This window comes from Trachinotus anak, unplaced genomic scaffold, assembly GCF_046630095.1.
Source record: "Trachinotus anak isolate AG129_WGS33_773 ecotype Australia unplaced genomic scaffold, CSIRO_AGI_Tana_v1 ptg000032l, whole genome shotgun sequence".
NCBI classification, from domain to species: Eukaryota; Metazoa; Chordata; class Actinopteri; order Carangiformes; family Carangidae; genus Trachinotus; species Trachinotus anak.
Genome location: NW_027273883.1, coordinates 23,660,086 through 23,679,233, shown reverse-complemented (window position 1 = coordinate 23,679,233; position 19,148 = coordinate 23,660,086). Strand labels below are relative to the sequence as shown.

At 43.2% G+C, this 19,148-nt stretch overlaps 1 protein-coding gene across 7 annotated transcripts in view; it reads right to left on the bottom strand.

Annotated features, from left to right (window-relative positions):
• Nucleotides 1-17,806, bottom strand: part of rims2a (regulating synaptic membrane exocytosis 2a) — a 142,089-nt gene extending 124,283 nt beyond the window's left edge. For 4 of the 7 annotated variants that reach the window (XM_071468909.1, XM_071468921.1, XM_071468912.1 and 1 more), the window contains exons 1-2: nucleotides 17,540-17,803; nucleotides 16,833-17,036 (exon numbers count right to left, since the gene is read on the bottom strand). In XM_071468909.1, coding sequence (XP_071325010.1) covers nucleotides 16,833-17,020 — 188 coding nt within the window. In that variant the 5' untranslated portion in view covers nucleotides 17,021-17,036; nucleotides 17,540-17,803. Of the gene's footprint in view, nucleotides 1-16,832; nucleotides 17,037-17,539 lie in introns of all 7 variants that reach the window. The other 3 variants (XM_071468920.1, XM_071468910.1, XM_071468913.1) reach the window with 3 other exon arrangements.
• Nucleotides 17,807-19,148: the final 1,342 nt, after the last annotated feature.

Below are 19,148 nucleotides of genomic sequence, written 5' to 3'. Positions count from 1 at the left end.
ATAGCCAGGAGACGAAGAAATGAGCAGACTCTTGCTATACAAATACCAAACATCATCATTAGGAAATAAAGGGAAAAGGACAGCATTGCTTGTTCTGCACTGTGCACTACAGTTAGTAGTGCACAGTGCAGCTCCTCCCGTACAGGAAGCAGCACGATTACACAGCCGGCTGTCACAAGGACCTGAACATTTCAGTAAGATCCCAGAGATTTAATTAATCTGAGCCCTCTGAAGATATCTTTGTTAAAAGGAAAGGAAAGGAAAGGAAAGGAAAGGAAAGGAAAGGAAAGGAAAGGAAAGGAAAGGGCACTGTAGGATTCCTTAAACATGCCTCCCTCTAAACTGTGCAATCTCTCTTACACCCATAAGCTGCTACTCTTTTGTCACAGTTGTGTTAAGATAAATACACTGATGTGACAGCTGTACAATGAGCCCTGAATCATCACATTCCCCCACAACTAGAGCAAGGTTGGCAACATGTCACATGCACCACGGCAGGTCCAGCAACAGCTAATGTGCATCTAACAACTTCTGATGGGCAGCAGAAACAGAACCTACTTAGAGTCAGTCGTTGGAGGATGGCAGGCAAAGGGCTGGCACAGGGGCACAACAATTCATTAATACTGCAGCCAAAACACTCAGGCACAGACTGTCAATCAGCTGACAAATTACAGAAGCTCGGGTGAAAATAAATGTCACTGTGCACTTTAAGAGACATTTTTAGAATCAGAATAAATCTTTCTTTTCAAAATGCCTGGATTAAATGGAAGTTTACAAGCACTTCAGTTATCACAAAACACACACACATACCCAGCTCACTGTATGAATCCCTCTCATACACCAACTAATAACCACATATACAAAGGAACATGTCAGAAGAGTTGGACAACTCCAACTCCTGTTATTCATCCGTTCAGTCCATAAATATGCTACACAAAATAATGTCACAAACGATGTCAGACCAGACTTAGTGAATGCAACATATATCTTTTGATAAAACCAAGAGATTATGTGTTTTTTTTTTCAAACAAAAAATTACCATCCAGTTCTTTTTACCATTGTTTAATTTAGCTCATTGTTTCGGTTTCATGTCCCACAACTTAACTGCTTTGGTTCAGTCACTCAAATTAATGGCTGAACCACCTATAAACTCTGCTGCCATGATGTACACCTGCCTCTGTATAGAAAGGTGCATTTGCTGGACTGTTTTAAGCCACAAATTACATTTGAACATTTACAGCGGCCTTGAGGCTTTAAGTCAAAATTAACCACAGTGCTCATTTTCATTATAATAAAGGAACAGTGCAACAATGTGCCTCACTGATGTGTTTTTGGATGGACAGGACTACTTTATATGAGGAATATAAATCACCAGCCTCATCCTTTGAAATTATCCAAAAAAGATATTTAGGTGCCAGCAGCAGAAAATGATACAATTTGCTGAGCTTAGACCAACAACAACAGTCTACTTCTATTCGTTTTGGGCGCTAACAGTGGACCTACACACAGTATGCTCTGTCACACTGCACTGTGCTTCCACACATGCCGCCCAAGGCATAATTTCTCTCCAATTACACCAACCTGCTCCCCAAAGCGCACCAAGCCGGCCCAGTCAGTCTCTCTTGCTCCAGTCTTGCCTTTGCCGTTTAGGACCTTTATGTTTCCTTCTCAGAAGTCCACCAGATGTTGATGGAAGTGCTAAGAAGGGATATGGTGAGAGGTGAGAGGCACCCTCTGTGAGTGCAGAGTGCTACAAAGCTGTCTCCACTGTATGTTTAGATCTACATGCATCAGTGACTTTAATGTGAAGGTGGAGAATTAACTCCTACTGTAAAGATCAAAGTAATTAAAACGTCTTTTCAAGATTCTTAACAGTCTTAAGTTTCTTGCAGAGTACAGGCCAGACTCACCCAGAGCACAACTCAGTGGAGACGCACCAATGAAAATGCTTCCTCAAATGGTTTTAGAGTAGGGTAGTGACATCACACAGCGCTCGACAGTTTTTGAACCGATAGCCTTGTCTTGGCATCAACACTGGAGTAGAAAATCTGTCATAGACGATCTCATGGCTAAGCAGTGACCCTGCAGGCCCTCTGAGTCTACTACAGACCGAGTGATAATTGGATCATAAGGGAGTAATCTGGCTCAGTGGGTAAATACCAACTACATACATCATTAACACCATTGCAGCCAGTCAGTGCTGCCAGGAGATGAGGTTAATGTCTGTCTGAAATCACTCAGAGGCAACAGGGAAAACTCTCACTTGGCGGCTGTGGCACTGCTGAATCCTGTTCTTGTCTTGACCATTACAGTAAGATACAAACGGTATGAGTGCAGCATACAGTATATGATGGTGTGTTGCATAGGAAAAAATTTGTGGAGCCATGGTAAAAAGCCTTACCTACTTTAGTATGTAGGGCTGTAGTACTAGTTCAGTGTCAGACTCCAAACCTTTTATTAAAGGTCTCAGACTTGTTTCAGTCTCGGGGGTGTAATGACTTGGACCTGACTGGATTTGTGTGGTGTGTTTCTCTCTCACTCTGTGCATCTGTGCCTTCGTCCATGTGCGATCTGCCCCTCCCCTCCCTGCTTGTCCCACTGTTAAAAGTGTTGGTTTCTATTGTGTTCTATTTCAGTGCTGTCTGAATCCCACTTTCACTCCTCAAACCACACAAAATAAAGCAGCATCATAGAATATACTGGTGGCGCACACACCACACAGACCTCAGCTCATTTATCAGAAATGAAACAGTCAAGTTACCGAGAGGAGCTCTACATGAGGTAACGCTAGCATTACCTGCTAACTACTGACAAAGCTCACTGACCCCAGCCTCATCCAGGGTGGAGGGTAATAACCAAACCCATGTTAAAGCTGTTTTATTTACAAAGATACGTCCCAATACAGCTCTGTTAAAAATAAGAAATTTACATCATGAATGTGTGGATGACACTGATCTGAGAACTGAGAACTGAGCCAGGTAAAAAAATGAAGTGAATATTAATGTTAATAAAATGTTAATAATGCATTTTAGTTAATTAGAAAGTGCACTGTATTGTATTATGAAAATGTATCTATGTATAGATGGATAGATACAAACAGGGCTGTAAGCAGGATTTACTGAGGTTATGTGAAATTCCTTCACCGCAGCCTCACCTCACCTACAAAACTGAATTTTTTGAATGTCTATTGTCTGTCTAAAATGTTGAACAAAAGAACTGCATATAATTTTTATTACCATTTTCTTTCTCAGCAACATCAGAAATGTTTACAGATAAGATTATACATGAGATTTTTGATTACAATAAAAGAACACGTTTTAGCAAAGGACTTTTTCAATGAAATCAAATTTGTTGAAAACATTTCTAATAGGGTTGAGTATTTAGTAGTAACTCATATGTATAAATCCCTAAGTGGCCAGAGAACACACTATTTACAGGTGTTTGAGCACATCAGAGACCAACACTGGAATAACGCTAGGCAAAGTTTAGACATGGTTCTTTTGCACCTAAATCATTTCAGTGTGTGACAGCTCACATGTGGCACAGCTGAGCAGGTGACGTGAGATACTCTGAATCAATTACAGTATTTAAAAACAGGTGTAAGAGCTTTTTAGTAATAGAAATGGAAAGAGGAGAGATTAGTATGATGTACAATTTGTACAATGAGTAATATCCAGGAATATTTGACGCATGTGTTTTCTATTGGTTGTTTACAATCAAACCAGATTACATACGATCAAACCACAGCAAAGAAAACTAATGTAGTGTCTACAACGGATAAAAACACCCGTATTGTGCATATTTGTAGTGAAATATCCCAATGTAGAAACACACTCCAGCCACATTATATTACCCCAACACCCCCTTTGAATTGTGTGACTGTACTCCAGTCAGCCACATAAGGAAAATCAACATACACAGTGTATGACCGTGTCAGCTAAATCCCTCAGGATACATAAAACAGAAATCCCCCATTGTACCACCCCTACTGTACATTACCAGCAAATCTCCAAGAAAATGAGAGTATGCACTAAAAATAGCAGCTTTTTAAAAGACAGACGATTAGGTCTTGTGACACCTGTTCATTCTACCTCAATAAATGCCAGGAGAAGTGCTACTTAACACTTTCTCTCCACCTAAAACAGGATTAGGGGTAGGGGATAGAGTGGTGATAACTTCCTCTGGCACTTTGCGCTGGCACGGCATGATAGGAAGGGCAGGAGGGACGGCAACAGGGCAAGCACCTCGGTGTGGAAGGGTTGGCCAGTTACCACAGCTGGGCCTTAGAAAGCACAGATAGGATTGAATCCGCAGGGCACGCTCATCAGAATAGGCAATCTAACAGCGCACAAGCCAGACCTCCTGACCAAGGACTAATATTCAGATTGTCAAACAGGAGTTGGCAACAGCAGATTTCTCTGAGCAACGGGGAAGTGGCTAATCTGCTGCCAAATATAACTAAAATCCATCTGTTTCCTTAGATTACCTGCCAGGATTCAATTGAGCTGCTCCATATCTCCTCTCCTGAGAGATTTCCAAGTGGCAAAGAGTCAGCTAATCACCCAGCAGCCCACACATTCACAAGTGTATTTCCATGCAAAAGGCTCACAAGAAACATATGTACAATATTCATTTTTATGACAGTTTATTGTACAGTAGAACACATATCAACTAAATGAGTCAGATGTAGAGATACACTATGTTTGTATTCTTGCACATATGTGTTTTTTTGTTGGGGTAATGGTGTGTGCACGAACATGTCTTAATTTGTATGTGAATGCTGGTTGCTTCTCCTGTCAGCCCACTTTATTCATCCTGACACAGATATATTTTATTCTGGCTGTGATCAGCATTTTCTTGGCAGCTGACACTGTCCCATGCTAACGTCACAACTCCTCCCATACACGGCTGAACAGCTTCATTGGGAATACTTTAGAAACTCAGCCCTAACCCCACCACGGTTAGGTCACCGCCCTCTGCATTGGCCCAATCTCTAGCTCCAATAGCCAGACAGTGGCTGCTGAATGTAGCTCAATGTCCTCCCCTAACCCTATACTATACGGGATGAGCCATCAAACCACTCCTCGAGCACTAATTCTGTCCAGTCTCACTACTGCCATATTATTTCCAGTCTCATAGTTAGCGAAAACCTAGTTTCAGCCTTTCCTCCAGGTTTCCCTGGTGAAGGACTTTCCTATAACTGGAACATCTTGTGTTTAATCTTGATGCTAAGAGCAAAAAATAAATAAATAAATAAATTATAGGAGTTGTAGTGATGATCATGATCATACTCCAGTTCTCTGTTACTCACCAAACCTAACCCTCAACTAAACTCCCAACAGGGCCATGCTCAAAGACGTAAAAAACCATGATGATGTTGTTGTCCCTGGCTGAGAGCAATGGGTGGGCTGTACTGAAACTGCAGTCAGCTGTCTGTCTCACTCAGGGCTATAATAATAGCCTGGCCATGGCTAACAATAGAGAGGTAATAGATACCCTGCCTATTGTTGGTCAGGCCTGCTCTACTCCTTCCTGTCCCAATTCATCACTACACCACGTCACCATTAGCTCGCTTAACTAAACTGCATACAGTGTACACAGGCCGACAAGCACAGGGGCAATCTGATATCACCTCGCTGCAGGCAGGTTACACCCATCACTTTGCAAAAATATTGCTGTAGATGCCATATGATGTTACACACCCTGGAATTGTATCCATTACCTTGTGAAGTCACCATACACTGCAAAGGCCAAATACTATGAGGGTTTTGTGGCATAAAGATTGGCACATTCAGTCAAATAAACAGATGTGACCGCAGCACTGTACGACTGAAATGAACTTGAACTTGATGGCTCTCAACATCTGTCCATTGGCAGAAAGATAAGTTTGACTTTGGCTGCTGTAAAATCCTAAATCTAAGGATTCCCTTGCATTAGCCGCTTCTCTGCACAGATTTAAACCCAACAAGCCAACCAACCATCCAAGAAGCCGCCCACTCGAGGTTAAGGCGACCAGCTTCCACTTGTTCTACACTGCCAACTGCCCCTCCTCCTCATGGCCTGATGTCTGGTGACTTTAAATGCCTGCATTTCCTTCCTTGAGGTACTAGTTCAAATGATTGTGTTGATATTTCACAAAGGAGGATTTCTATGTATCAGTGCAACAGCCCTCCTCCACCAGCCCCCTCCCAGCTCCCTCCCTATTCCACTACTACACATCCAGGCCATCTCAGTATCACCATGGCGATGGCAGCAGTATCTCAGTGGGACGAGTGATATTAAGGGATTAGTGGGAGATCCTCCATCAGACTTCGGTCGAAGAGCACGATCCCGGGATCACAACATCGACTCTCTCTGTCACCCTCCTGATCAGTGTTAGATGATGGGGATGAAAAACAGGCCTCTTCACTGTTATTTTTTCATGGTAGCTACTGTTGTACACGCTACACTACACAAACCGAGCAACCGTGAACACATACAGACACTGAATCTCTGGAATAATGCATTTAAAGCTCCCACAAAGCCACCCTCAGCCGTAGGCAGTGTGAGCAGTGGTCTATATGCTGTACAGTATGTCCTAGTGTAGGTTACATGGTAGTGCCTGTGTGTGGTGTTCAAACAGTGGACTTATATAAGGGCCACGGCTGCATTAGTGACGTCATGAAAACGGCTACTCTCTATCCTCCCTTATTTATGTCAGTCGGCTGCTTCTGTAATCTACCTACAGCAGCATCTACTGTACATGTAAAGGACTGTAATGCTACTGAACATCCAACCCTCGATCCCTGCTAGCCCTTTAAGAACAATAACCAGTTAAACAGCTGCTTTAGGGGCACAGGGGAAGAATTATAATGGCAGAAGAGAGCAAAAGAGTTGGAATTGAAATTATGTGCAGAGGAAACCATTAAAAGTCAGCAGTTTCACAGCAAATCAAAAATGTATCATATAATTAATTCATTTTTGAGGAACAGAATCACTGCACCAATCATTACATTTTCACTGTCTGAGCTAGTGTGTGTGTGTGTGTGTGTGTGTGTGTGTGCAGAAGAATACAGGGCGGCTGCATTTGTTTATAGAAAGCACTGGATGGTTTGAGTTTTTGGTCACACAAAGGCGTATTAGAAGGACCGGCTAGGCAGCACGCACGTGTTTGAGTCACCGGCTTGCACCTGCTCCGACCAGCTGAGTCTTGAATGAGCACAACATGGGCACACACACCAACACACACACAGGCAAGGAGAGATTAGTGTGCCCTGTGTAAACTACCGCTAGTAAATATACCAGCTCACACACTGAGTAAAGCATCTGGGCTGAGGACTATTAACAAGTCATTTTATTGTTTGCTTGCTTTTTATTCCTTTCATTTTAAATAACCACATGGAGTTAACAGCAATACCATGATTTCAATTAGCAGAGAGTAGTCAGACGTTTTAGGCCTATATCTAGTATACAAACGTAAAAATTTTGTGTCTCTTTTTAAGGATCTGCAACATAATAACTATCATATTTTGGGTCTTAGTTTACCAAAAATAGGACTTATTAAGGTGGCCCATATGAAATATATGAGCTTGCATTCTGGGATGAGTCTAACTTTACTGGAATTGTGTCCTAAAAAACTTGTAAAGAACTTCCCCCAGTAGCAGCAGCATTCACTTCAGCTCAGGTGTTAATGCGTGAATATGCTAGTGTAGCCGCTGCGTCAGTTTTTAGATGTTAGCAGCTAGATTGCAGAGAAGCCTGTCAGGTGTGGACTTTGCTTAGAGCTAAAACATTTTGCTGTTAGACTGCTTAAACGTTTGAGTTGGGACCGAAGTGAAATGAATTGCAGATTTGTTCTTATAAATCGGTTAAAGAGATGAATCATTTGGGAACTAGCTGATTGATTACCTCGCCTTACTACCACTGTGATTCAAACCCAGACAAGCGAGAGAAAGAGAATGGATGAATGGCTGGATTAATAAGTTACGTTTTGCAGAAACTTTGGCAAATACTATCAGTTGCTTTCTTACACTAAATATGTAGAGCCAAAAGGCAGGTCCAGGCTAGCTGTATCTCCCTGCTAGGCGAGCTGTGTGCTTCCATTTTGAAGTCATGCTAAACTAACCACCTGTTGTCTTCAAATTCACCACACAGACATAAGCATGCCATCAATCTTCTCAAATAAATAAAGAGATCAAATTAAAACAAATAAATGTATTTCCCAAAATACAAAATGATTCCTTTAATTTGATCAACCTTATTGTTATGTTACAACCCTGTAATATATAGGCTAACTCTTTATTACAGCCACTTTACAACAGGTGTGTAAATCAAAATCAGAAAACCAGGATGACTAACAATTGAGATTAAGACTGTTTTTATCAGAGGAATAAAATCAAAGAACGTCTTTACCAACACACACAACATTTTAAGAGTGAATTCATCACTTGCTGATTAAAAAGTAACTGAATCCACTCTGCCTCTGTATGGAGGTCTGTCTTATTGTTGGTTGGAGCTTGTCCTGTAAGCTTCTTTGTCTTGCTGCCTGGCTTTCCTGGCCTAAATGACCACAGGCCTTGCTGCCTGTTTAGATGCCTGGCTGCTTGCCGGCCACTGCAGAAAGCTGAATGTCTCCACTATTAATAGTCCAACAAACAGCATGAGGGTTCACACTCTTTGAGTGCAAACAGCTTGAGATGACCCAGTGCCACATTCCACCTTTAGTAACCAGCCATTCAGCAGCCTCGTAACTGTCTCTCACTTCCAGGTATCTCTATGTCTCTCTGTGTGTACACTCTGTTTCTCTCACAGAGCACCTACAGACTTCAACAGTAAATATTCATTAGTTGCATTAACTGCCACTGTATGAAGGGATACACAGACCCTTAGACAAAAACGTATAAAACTAGACTTAATCCACAATAAGAACTAACTGGTGTAGTTCAGTTTAAATGAATATGGGCTTTCTAGGGCATGTGGTGTGAGACCTCTCCTCTACATAGTGAAGTGTCTCTTCTCTGACCTTTCAGAGTTCAACTATCATCAAACAAACCCTGAGGGAATGTCACAGGGGAGAGAAGAGGCACTACACCTTGTAACTATCTACACTGACAAGCACCTGTCCCACAGCCTTCCCTCTCCAGTTTGAAACTGTTTCAGTAGCAGATATATTTCCTGTCTTTCTTCCTCAATTAGTGTTTGTAGCGTAGAGCCCATTAGTGTGTTGTTCTGAATTTGTTTCAACTGTATCGTCACACTACCCCAGGGTTTGAGAGACACATTCAACATCAGCGCTGCCAGCTATTCTAAAGCAGGCACATATGTTCCTCAGAAGCAACGGGCTTCCCTTACAGGGTCAGATGCTGTATATCTTCCTCTGCATTGACTCTACTCAGGGTGAATGGGGACGGGGGATGGGCAATAAAAGTGATAAAGTGGCCCCTCCTTGGTGCCTTTCATTGTCACGTTTCTAGTCTCTTCGCTCTTGTTAGCTGGGGCTACCTTTTTCATTTAATTTATTGATTTATCTCATTTTTTGTTTTTCCCCTTTCCCCTATTCAGCTCTGTCTGAATTTCTCTTGCACTGCGTTGGTCTCATTTAGGTTCCTCTTTCACCACATGCTAGGAGGCTTATGTAATAACAGGCCAGATGTGCTAGTAGTGGATCTGTAGTTGGGTTCCGTTCTAATTCAGTCAGGATCACTAGTTGCTAATATTGCTAATGTTGCAGTCAAGTACTTTTTAATTCACTTATCAATCCTGAAGAAAGTGATACATTACATCAAGTTCTTCAAACACATTTACACATGTGAGCTTGGGTAAACACAATGCATTCTGATCCTGGGATTTGAACTGGTGCCCTTATTATATTAGGTATCAGCTTATGATTTTACCACTCACACACTAAGTGCTTAAATACTGTCAGTTATCAAAACATTACAGCTCGGGATACTGTCAGCTAATTAGTTAGCAAATGTAGTGAAAAGTAATCTTCCTGTGCTGTGTTGTAACACTGTAGGCCTATTATACAGTTCTATAAATAAACAACATCCCTTGTGCCAGTTACCACATTCTCATACTAAAACATTTTCCCACTGTCAGGTTTCACCAAGGGCATTTCAAATTGCGCAGCCAGGGGCAGGAAAATCCCTTCAAACTTTGCTTGAGGGATAAGAGCTCAGAAGAGAATAAAACCTATGCTGACGAATGCAGATGTTATTTAGAACAAAGCCCTGAAAGACAATAGAGCCCGATGCTGTGCTGTGCCACACAGGAGAATAGCAGGCTATGGGAGATGGAAGGCTGATTGCTCTGTCAATGGGGACTAAGGCTGTCATATCAGCAACGAGACCTGATAGCATCTCAGACGTCACTGTCTCTCCTCTCATTTTCTCTCTGATGTTCTCTTCTCCTTTCCTGTCCTCTCTTCTCCTCTCGCCCCCTCGTCCCTTCTCATTTCCTCTCTTCTCTCCTATGCTAGCCTGTCCTACACTTTCCTCTCACCCTGCCCTCTGTTCTCCTTTCCTATCCCTTCATAGCTTAGCCTCAAGTGTCCTCTCCTTTCATTTCTCAGCCTAAACCTTGTAAGTGAGTCAGACCATAAAACAAGTTAATATTCTGTATTTTTCTTCAACATCACATCCTATGAAAAGACTAAAGCCAACAATGAAATGATCCTACTACCAAGTATTGCCTGTGTAGCAAAGGTCTTTTCTGGTGGGCCATACACTTACTGTACATCATCAAACACATCAAGCCACTGGGTGACATAATGACATGTTGTAAAGCCACATACATGTGCTCTAAATACTGCACAAATTTATATTAATCCTCAGATGAAAATAGTCCCAAACATGAACGGTTTACTTCTGACTGAGTAGAATAGTTTGACAAACTACACGGTCCAACTGTCTAAAGCCTCATTAATAAACATTTATATGGTAACAATAGGTCAAAAGTGACCACAGAGAATTATCATCCACCTCTGCAGTTTGTCTCCACTCTACAGAGCATCTTTCAGCCTATTGTTTGGTTTTTTGTTTTTTTGCTCACATCATAGCTGCTTTGGTTCAGTCTCACAACTAAGTCATGGACACAGTGGTGCAATTAGCAATTAAAGTGTATATATGGCAAAGTATATTTTTCAGGGGTTAATTTGTGACTGTGAGGAAAATCTGTAGTCTAAATTCAGACACTTTGGCCAACTGGGAAGGTACTGTATATAGGATGAAAGGCAATGAAAGGCAAATGTAGAGAGAAAAGAGCACATGCAAGTACAGGGCTAGAGGCAGTTTGACAGATACAGTAGGTTAATGGCTGAAATGTAAAAAAAAAAAAAAAAAAAAGGTAGAGGGATAGCACAGAAACTTGAAAATATTTTATACATTATTGTATATTTCATTTTAATGATGGCACTTGTGTTCTAACCAGATTTCCTGTCCAGCTAAGCCAAACTACTTGACAGCATGCCAACCTTCCATAACCAAAACACATTGTTACTTTAATTAGCATGATGATGTATTCATCTGGCGTGCGTTCTGCTTTATAGAGTCAAGACAGCATCCACTCTTCCTTCTCTCTCTCTCTCTCTCTCTCTCTCTCTCTTTCCCTTGGGGAAAGTGATGGGGGATGGGAGACTCTACAACGCTCATGACAGAATCTGCTCTTTGCATGGGAAGGCGAGTGAGCATGGGTGAGTGAACTAAGGGAACGAGAGAAAGGCAGCGAGAGAGAGTGAGAGAGAGAGAGAGAGAGAGAGTATACTGTATACTGTCCAGTGGGAAGATTCTGAGCATTACCTCGCCTCATTTCACAACCATAGGTCTCTCTCTCTTTTTCTCTCTCCCCCTGCCTCTGTTTTTTGTTAATTCAAATTTGCTTTATTGGCACGAACAGAACTTAGTACAGCGGCAGGTTTTACAAGGTCCATAATGTAAGTACCGGTATAATGATTTAGACTGTAAAAGGAAAAACACTATATTACTACAATACACATGCTCTGTAACACCATACACTAAACAACATATTTTACATTGTGTTATGTAACACAGATAAAATCACATTGTGAAGGAGCTCAGTGCAGTTTTAAGTATTCTTTCAATGGTTTTCTTATATTCTGCTGCTTCCATGACAGTGTCAGTTTTTTCCAAATAATTGTTTGTTTCTTTGTTTTTATTATTGGCATTTGATTTGATTTGATTTTGGTAAAAAATAATGCTTTTCATTTTTTATACAGACCACGGTGTACCAGGAAGTGTTGCTCTGCCTCTAGCTCTTGTTTGCAGAACTGACACAGTGTGTTTTCTCTGGGTTGCCAGGTTTGGTCTGTGTCCACAAGTTTCACTGGCTGGGTTGTGGTCACTGAATTTGTGTTTGGTTAATGTTTTTCTTGGTTTCTGGTCACTTGTGGAGACCAGATAATCCGCCACTTACTTCTGTCTGTTCAGTGCTAAATAACTGTCAAGTTTACTTTAAAGGGAGGGCGTTGTGATAGATATGATCAGCTGCTTTAACCTCTGCAACATGTGTATGCAGCACACCACCACTGCAACTCTCTTAGAGGGGCAGAGACTCTACAGCCTCCAGGGACACAGGGCCTCTCTGTAGCTCTGACCCCAGCTGGTACACTCAGCTCTCTAGCACTATCAGATAAATGACCAGGATGGGGGGGGCGAGGTGTGTGAGTGTGCATGTGTGCTGTGGGGTGGGAGGTGGGAGGGAGTAAGAGAAAAAGGAAATGGGATGTGATCAATCAAAGCTAATTCTAGGTCAATGCTCTTCATGTTGAACACACACACACACACACACAAACACACACACACACACACACACCAACCCCCATACCTCTGGCCATAGCCGCTTTACATTCTAACCAGGAACATGACACTTGTTTTCCAACTCATGGAAACAACCGAGAAACAATGGATCAGCCAACATACACACCTCAGAACACACCAGCTGATCTGAAATTATTATCTCTAAAATAAGACTCAGGTTCAGATCCAATAATGAATGTCTCTCTCATCACTGTTACCTCCTGGTGCACATAAAGTGTAATAGTGTAAACAATTAAGGTGTAAGTACTATTATATGTAGTACCATTATTACTGTTACAGTGTAACAGTATACATAACGACAGCATGACATTGAAAATAAGGGCTGAGCAATATGGCTGAAACTAAAGAGGTGCTTCACCAATGTTACATATCAAGATGAGTGAACTTGTCTCTCAGCCTGTGACTCTGGAAGGTGTTTTCAAAAACCTGAGAAATAACCCTGATGATGTCATCAGGGTTAGTTACCTCAGCTTGGTCCTATAGACTACAAGTTGATGTTTAACAGGAAGGTGATGACAAACTGTGGGTGGCAAGTTTGAAAAGTCATGAGGTTTTACCAGATATGGTGGGGTCTAAAAGAGAACTGCTTTCAAGTTGCATTGTGGGAATTGTAGGATAAAGTGTTTTTAGAGCTTGACCTATATTATGGACTAAAAGTCAGGACACCTCAGCCTCTGACGCTTTGATGATTTGATTATGACCTTTTTTTATCTGTCTCTCCCAAGTCCCCCAAGTCAATGCAAGTGCAATACTGAAGTGCTGGAGTTGTCCCTATTTCTACAGTTTATTGTTCTTGGTAACAGCAATTATCACAACATGCAGCCAACCCCTTCAACAATCGTCCATTTACAATATCACCACACTGCCATGATACAATTACACTGAATATAATATACATTCTGTATGCCAGCAGACACCTCAGAGCCCTGGACTCACTGTATCTCAGTGGAAGTCCCACATACAAGACAGCCAGTATAATTAGCACTGTCAAACAAGGTCCCAGAGAGAATGACACAGTCCCCTGATCCACTGTCAGAGGCAAGAAGGGGGGACTGGGATACTTACTGGGATGCTAGTTATGTAGTCTTTAAAGTGCAAAGAAAGCAAAATATGTCAGTCTGTTAGTGTTGTAATGGTCACAGTTTAACCAGCTTTCTGTGTGTGTCTTTACGCTCAGATATCAGCTCATACCTATATATAATACACATGTAATACAGGTACTGCTATTTGGGGCAAGAGAAATAGAAACAACGACAAAGCGATATTAGGAAGAAATGTGAAAAGTCAGAGTTAGGTTGGAGAACATCGCTACCCCCACCTGACCCTCCTACACTTTCCCTTCCTAACCACCAAGCAAAACCAGCAAGCGGCCCTGGAGGACTGGAGCAGGGAGAAAGGAGAAGTGGAGCCCCAGGCATTCTGTGGGTCACCCCATTGCAGGCAGCTGATGCTTGCCTGCAGGATACACAGTGTCTGGATGGGAGGGGGTGGGGTCCCATAACCATCATTGCTGTACTGCTCAGGGACTCACTGGTGCATGGGAAGCCTGTTTTTGTGAGTAGAAATGTTAAGATTCTGAACTTTTTTTGGCTGTGGCTCTGAGCTCCTTTCTAGGAGAGAAATCTAAGAATGAGCGCCGCCTCATGGACTTCAAGAAATCGACTTCTCAGTGGTGCGGCACATTTTCTACATGCAGACACACACATACACAAGCCTGCTAAGAATGAGCAGCCTAAGAGAGAGTAGCTAATTACATGCGAGTCAGCAGCGCTGGATTTCCATCCACGCTCTCTGTAGCACCTCCAGTGAGATGACAGCAAGTTGGCAAGCCCTGCAGCTGGAGGCTTCTCTCTCTCCCTCTCTCTTCTCCATCCCTCCATCCTCCCAGGATTCCCTCTGTTAGATTACACACTTCGGTGTTCAAACTGCCACTTTCCCAAACAGCCCTCCAAGCCGCTGTGGGATTGGGCCGTGACAGCGCAGATGCACAGGCTATAGGGTTGGATGTTGCAGTGTGGGTGTTTGTTTCCGACACTGCTGGAAATGCTGCGAAACATCCAATGACAAGTTAATCCGCTGCAGTTGTACCTATGCCAGGGCTGAGCAAATTAATGCTGCTTCAGGATATGTTATGCTTATGTGATTCATAGGTAAAGAAAGTGGGGATTTACTGTTTTGATGACTCATGATGAGTCACCTTGTATGTATAGACAGAGCACATTAAAACCAAATCAATATGGTTTTGCTGTATGAAAAGCTGAAAGAGACTTTACTATTAGGCCACAAAGGGGTCAGGAGGTCTAATCAGACTGTCGAAGCAAACAGTGAAATGGTGGCAGCCAGCCCTTGGTATTAACCCCACGTCTTTTGTCAGATGTTATGTATGGCCACGCTGGTGAGCTAAAACCCCAGTTAACCAGTGTGTGCAGGAGAGAGGCCATACTGGAAATCTCAAGCAAATGAGGATGCCAGTGACCCACACAAACGCCTCTTTGTTCTGGCAGCGTCTTGTATGTTGTCAGCTTATGTGGCCTGCAATCAGAGTTACTTAACATTATGGTGAGACAGTCAGTCAGTCATGTCCCCAGCACAGAACAGCCTCTTCTGCCCATGCTCAGTCATGACAAGGCTTTGACATCACTGTGAGACTAAGAGTGACTAAAACTGACAATCCCCTTTACCTCAGAGAAAGAGAAATAGGAAAAACACTCAGCTATTGGGGAGAAGGGGATGGGGGTGGGGGGCAGTGTAAGGGAAGGGAAGGCAGAAAAGGCCTGGATGAATCACACAGCATGCACCGCAGCGGCTGAGGTAGCCGTGTCTTGGAGTACATGAGTCATGTTTATCATGCAGCAGCATAGGGATTGCACAACTTTCCCTCCATTAGGAATGCTGCCTTTACCTGATGATGGAAAACAACAGCTCTAATGCCTCTAAAAAGCTCCCAGTGATAGTGGCACACACGCCTCACACTAAAGGCACTGGCACATGCTGGGAGGCTGCAGCACCAGTACACCAGCCACACATCTCTTGCAGAAATATGGATGTATTTACACATCACCTGCAATGTAGCCCAATATTTATGCTGCATTCAAATGAAATAGTCAAAACACAATATCTCTTGGCTTGTGAGCATGCAAACATGTGCATCCTTTTCATTGAAGAAGGAAAACTAGAAGAAAATCAACAGGATTTTAACATTTAAGGCCACCACACCGAAATCTCTCACTCCTCACTAGCCTGGCTTCCCAAAGAAGGTCAAACCATTTTTTAAATTAACAATACATCAACTTAGCGTGTTTTTTATAACGAGGGCAAGTCGACAGGGTGTAGCACCCCCCCCCCCCCCCCCATAAAGCAGAGTTATAGCTCATGCAGTTAAAGGTTAAAGGGATGACGGCGGAAACTCTCCGGTCCACCTTAAAAACTAAAACCCTACAGTGGACAGCGCCGTGGTGCTGAAACAGCTCCGAGCGACATCTGTACACAAGAGGAGCGGGGGGGGGGGGGCAGGATGTACCGAGACTTTAACGTTGAAATCACACACACCCCGCTTGCGCCACCGCCACAGAGGACACCTTAAATGATCTTTCCAGTGTCATATTGTGTAATCTCGGTGACGTTCGTGGGGAAAGGTTAAGCAATTTGGCGTGCTTTTTACGTGAAAATGGCGCCCGCTGCTGCTAGCCCAGCCCATTATAGTACAGCTGTAGCTACAACAAAGTACGGGGGGACAGAGGCTGGAGTGTATGCCGCATTATAAAATCATACTCAGCCATTAAACTGTAGTATTTTCTTAAGGGGGAGTCCAGAGATGATGACCAGGTGAGGGGAACAGTCATCTCACCTTGGTCCTGTCGGCTAGGAGCCGACTGTTAAAGCTCTGGCTTGGATGTCAGGAGGCAACATGACCCACCAGTATCACACAGAGACGGTTATAGAAATTCACCCTGTAATAACGACCCATAAACACCCGGCGTTTTTCAGCAGCTCCCGCCATCTCCGCCTTTTTCTTACTTTAACATCGACTGTTCCTTCGCTTCCTCCTTCTTCTGTCGGTCCATGACACCGAGGATGATCTTTCTCTCCTCCTCGGTGAGGTGGCTGAGGTCCGGCATCTCCGGCATGGCGCCGGCCGCTGAGGCAGCAGCAGCGGTGGCAGCAGCAGGGCCAGGGCCGCCCCGGGGCCCGTGTGGAGCAGACATCTTTTACACACAGTGGCTATAAAACGAGAAAAGCACCATCAACCAGCGGCATTCTGGGCGATACCCCCCCCCCCCCCCCCTTACATTTCATGCGGTCAAAATTCAAATTGGCGCTCGGGCTTGCTGGGGGCACCGTGGCTTACACACGGCATGACACCTCGGTTAGGGGTGTCATGCACATATTACACCGTGCTGCAGAAATAAGCGTCAAAAATATTCATTAGAGGCTCCATCGTCAGCTATTAAAGGCTCATGACAGGGTTATCATGTACGCTGCAGCCTGAGCGCTGCCTGCGAACAGCAGCATCCAAGCTGTTGCAGGCTGAGACGCCAAATTTACACATGACATTTTCTGAAATAGAAAACACTCAAGCTTAGAAACAGATGCCCTTAAAAGAAGCATGAGTGCACAGGCTGCGGGCTACAACCTTCAAGGTACTCCAAACACAAGCCTCCATCCATCCAGGGATAAAAAGTAGAAAAACACAGAGGATTAAAAAAAAAAAAACCAACTCTTGCCTTTTATTTTGCAGTCATGTTAAATCCTGTCTAACCCATCGCTGCCATTCTTCAGAAAGGTTTCACTCGCATGTTGGAATAAAAGATGCCCGCTCCGTCCCTGTTTGTTTTCGTTTGCAGTCCTTAACCCTCCTCTGTCGCTCCTGTTGGCTCGCTTTCCTCCAGGTTGGTAATTCTTGGAGATTTCTTAAATGCACAAAAATGGATGCAATGAGAGTGAGAGAGAGAAAGAGTGAGAGAGGGAGAGAGAGAGAGAGAGAGAGAGGAGGGGGGAAAAAGCCCAGATAGGAAGAAGAGGCGGAGCGATGGAAGCACGTAGGAGAATAAAGCCGAGAGGACGCGCCGGGTGTTCATTGACAGCAGGCAGACAGCAGCCGCGAAAACACGGACTGGAGGAGCAGCTCTGCGAGCAGGAACAGCATCGTGCATATTTCATAACCAGATCATGAGCTCGATACAGAGTGTGGCTAGTGACGGTGACTGTAGCTGCAGGTGCGGCCGTGGTCCCCTCAGCGCGCGTTTTGTGCGCTCGCACTGTACAACACACCGGCTGCGTTTCCAGCTGATGTGAGGAACTCTGTGATGATGGAGGAAAATGAAGCTCAAACAGTTACACAAGCCCGGCAGCGGGGGAGATGCTCTTCACTGAGAGGAAAATACTAATCTTTACTTGACTGCCAAAGTTATGAAGTAGTTTTTTTAAGTACACAAATTCACTGTCTCTAGCTTTTATTATGTGAATATTTTCTGATTTTCTTAAAGTAAAAATGAATATTTTAGGATTAGGGTTTAATGACTGTGGACCACACTGGGCTTTGGAAACTAGACACCTCTGACTATTTTTACATTTTATAGACTGATCAGTTAATTGAGGAAACAATTAGTAGATTAATTTATAATGAAAATATTCATTAGTTGCAGCCCTATTTCAAATAAATAACCGGAGTCATGGGCTCACAGAAAAAGACAGAAAGGCTGAATTTAAAACAGACTTTTTCAGCAGCTCTAATCATCCATCAGTCTCTGATTACACCATCATCTTTTCACCACTCATGAGGTGACTTCAACTCCAACTTGTGTCACAGCAATATGCCCTTCCACTTGATCCCCAGCTTTCCAAAGTCGGCGCTTGCTCTGTCTCAGGCTGCAGTGTTGATAGGATTTGAAGGACAATATTAAGAGGATAGAGCCTCTACCTCATTAAGGTTGTAAGTAAATTAGCACCAGCGCCGTGATCTGCTGCAACACTCTCAACCACAAGAGGGAAGATGGTGCTAAGTTTGAATGATTCAGATCGTGATTCTTTCCAAATGACATTTTCACAGCAGAACATTAGTTTGGAGGTTTATTATAAATACAAATCAGCAAACGGGGTTGGTCAAATGTGTACAGATCGAGAGTAGGGAATCAGCTCTTCCAAAACTGAGAGGAAACCAAAACGTCTGGTTATTCTGAAAACCTCAGTATTTAATGCACAACGGCTGGAGCTAAATCTTAAAATTGTCCCTGCATTTTAAAAACAATTGAAATCAGCCTATTGCAGAAATATATACATTTTCAAAGTGTTTCCTCAGGCCTCAGTACACTTTAAGAAACACAAAGGATCGTC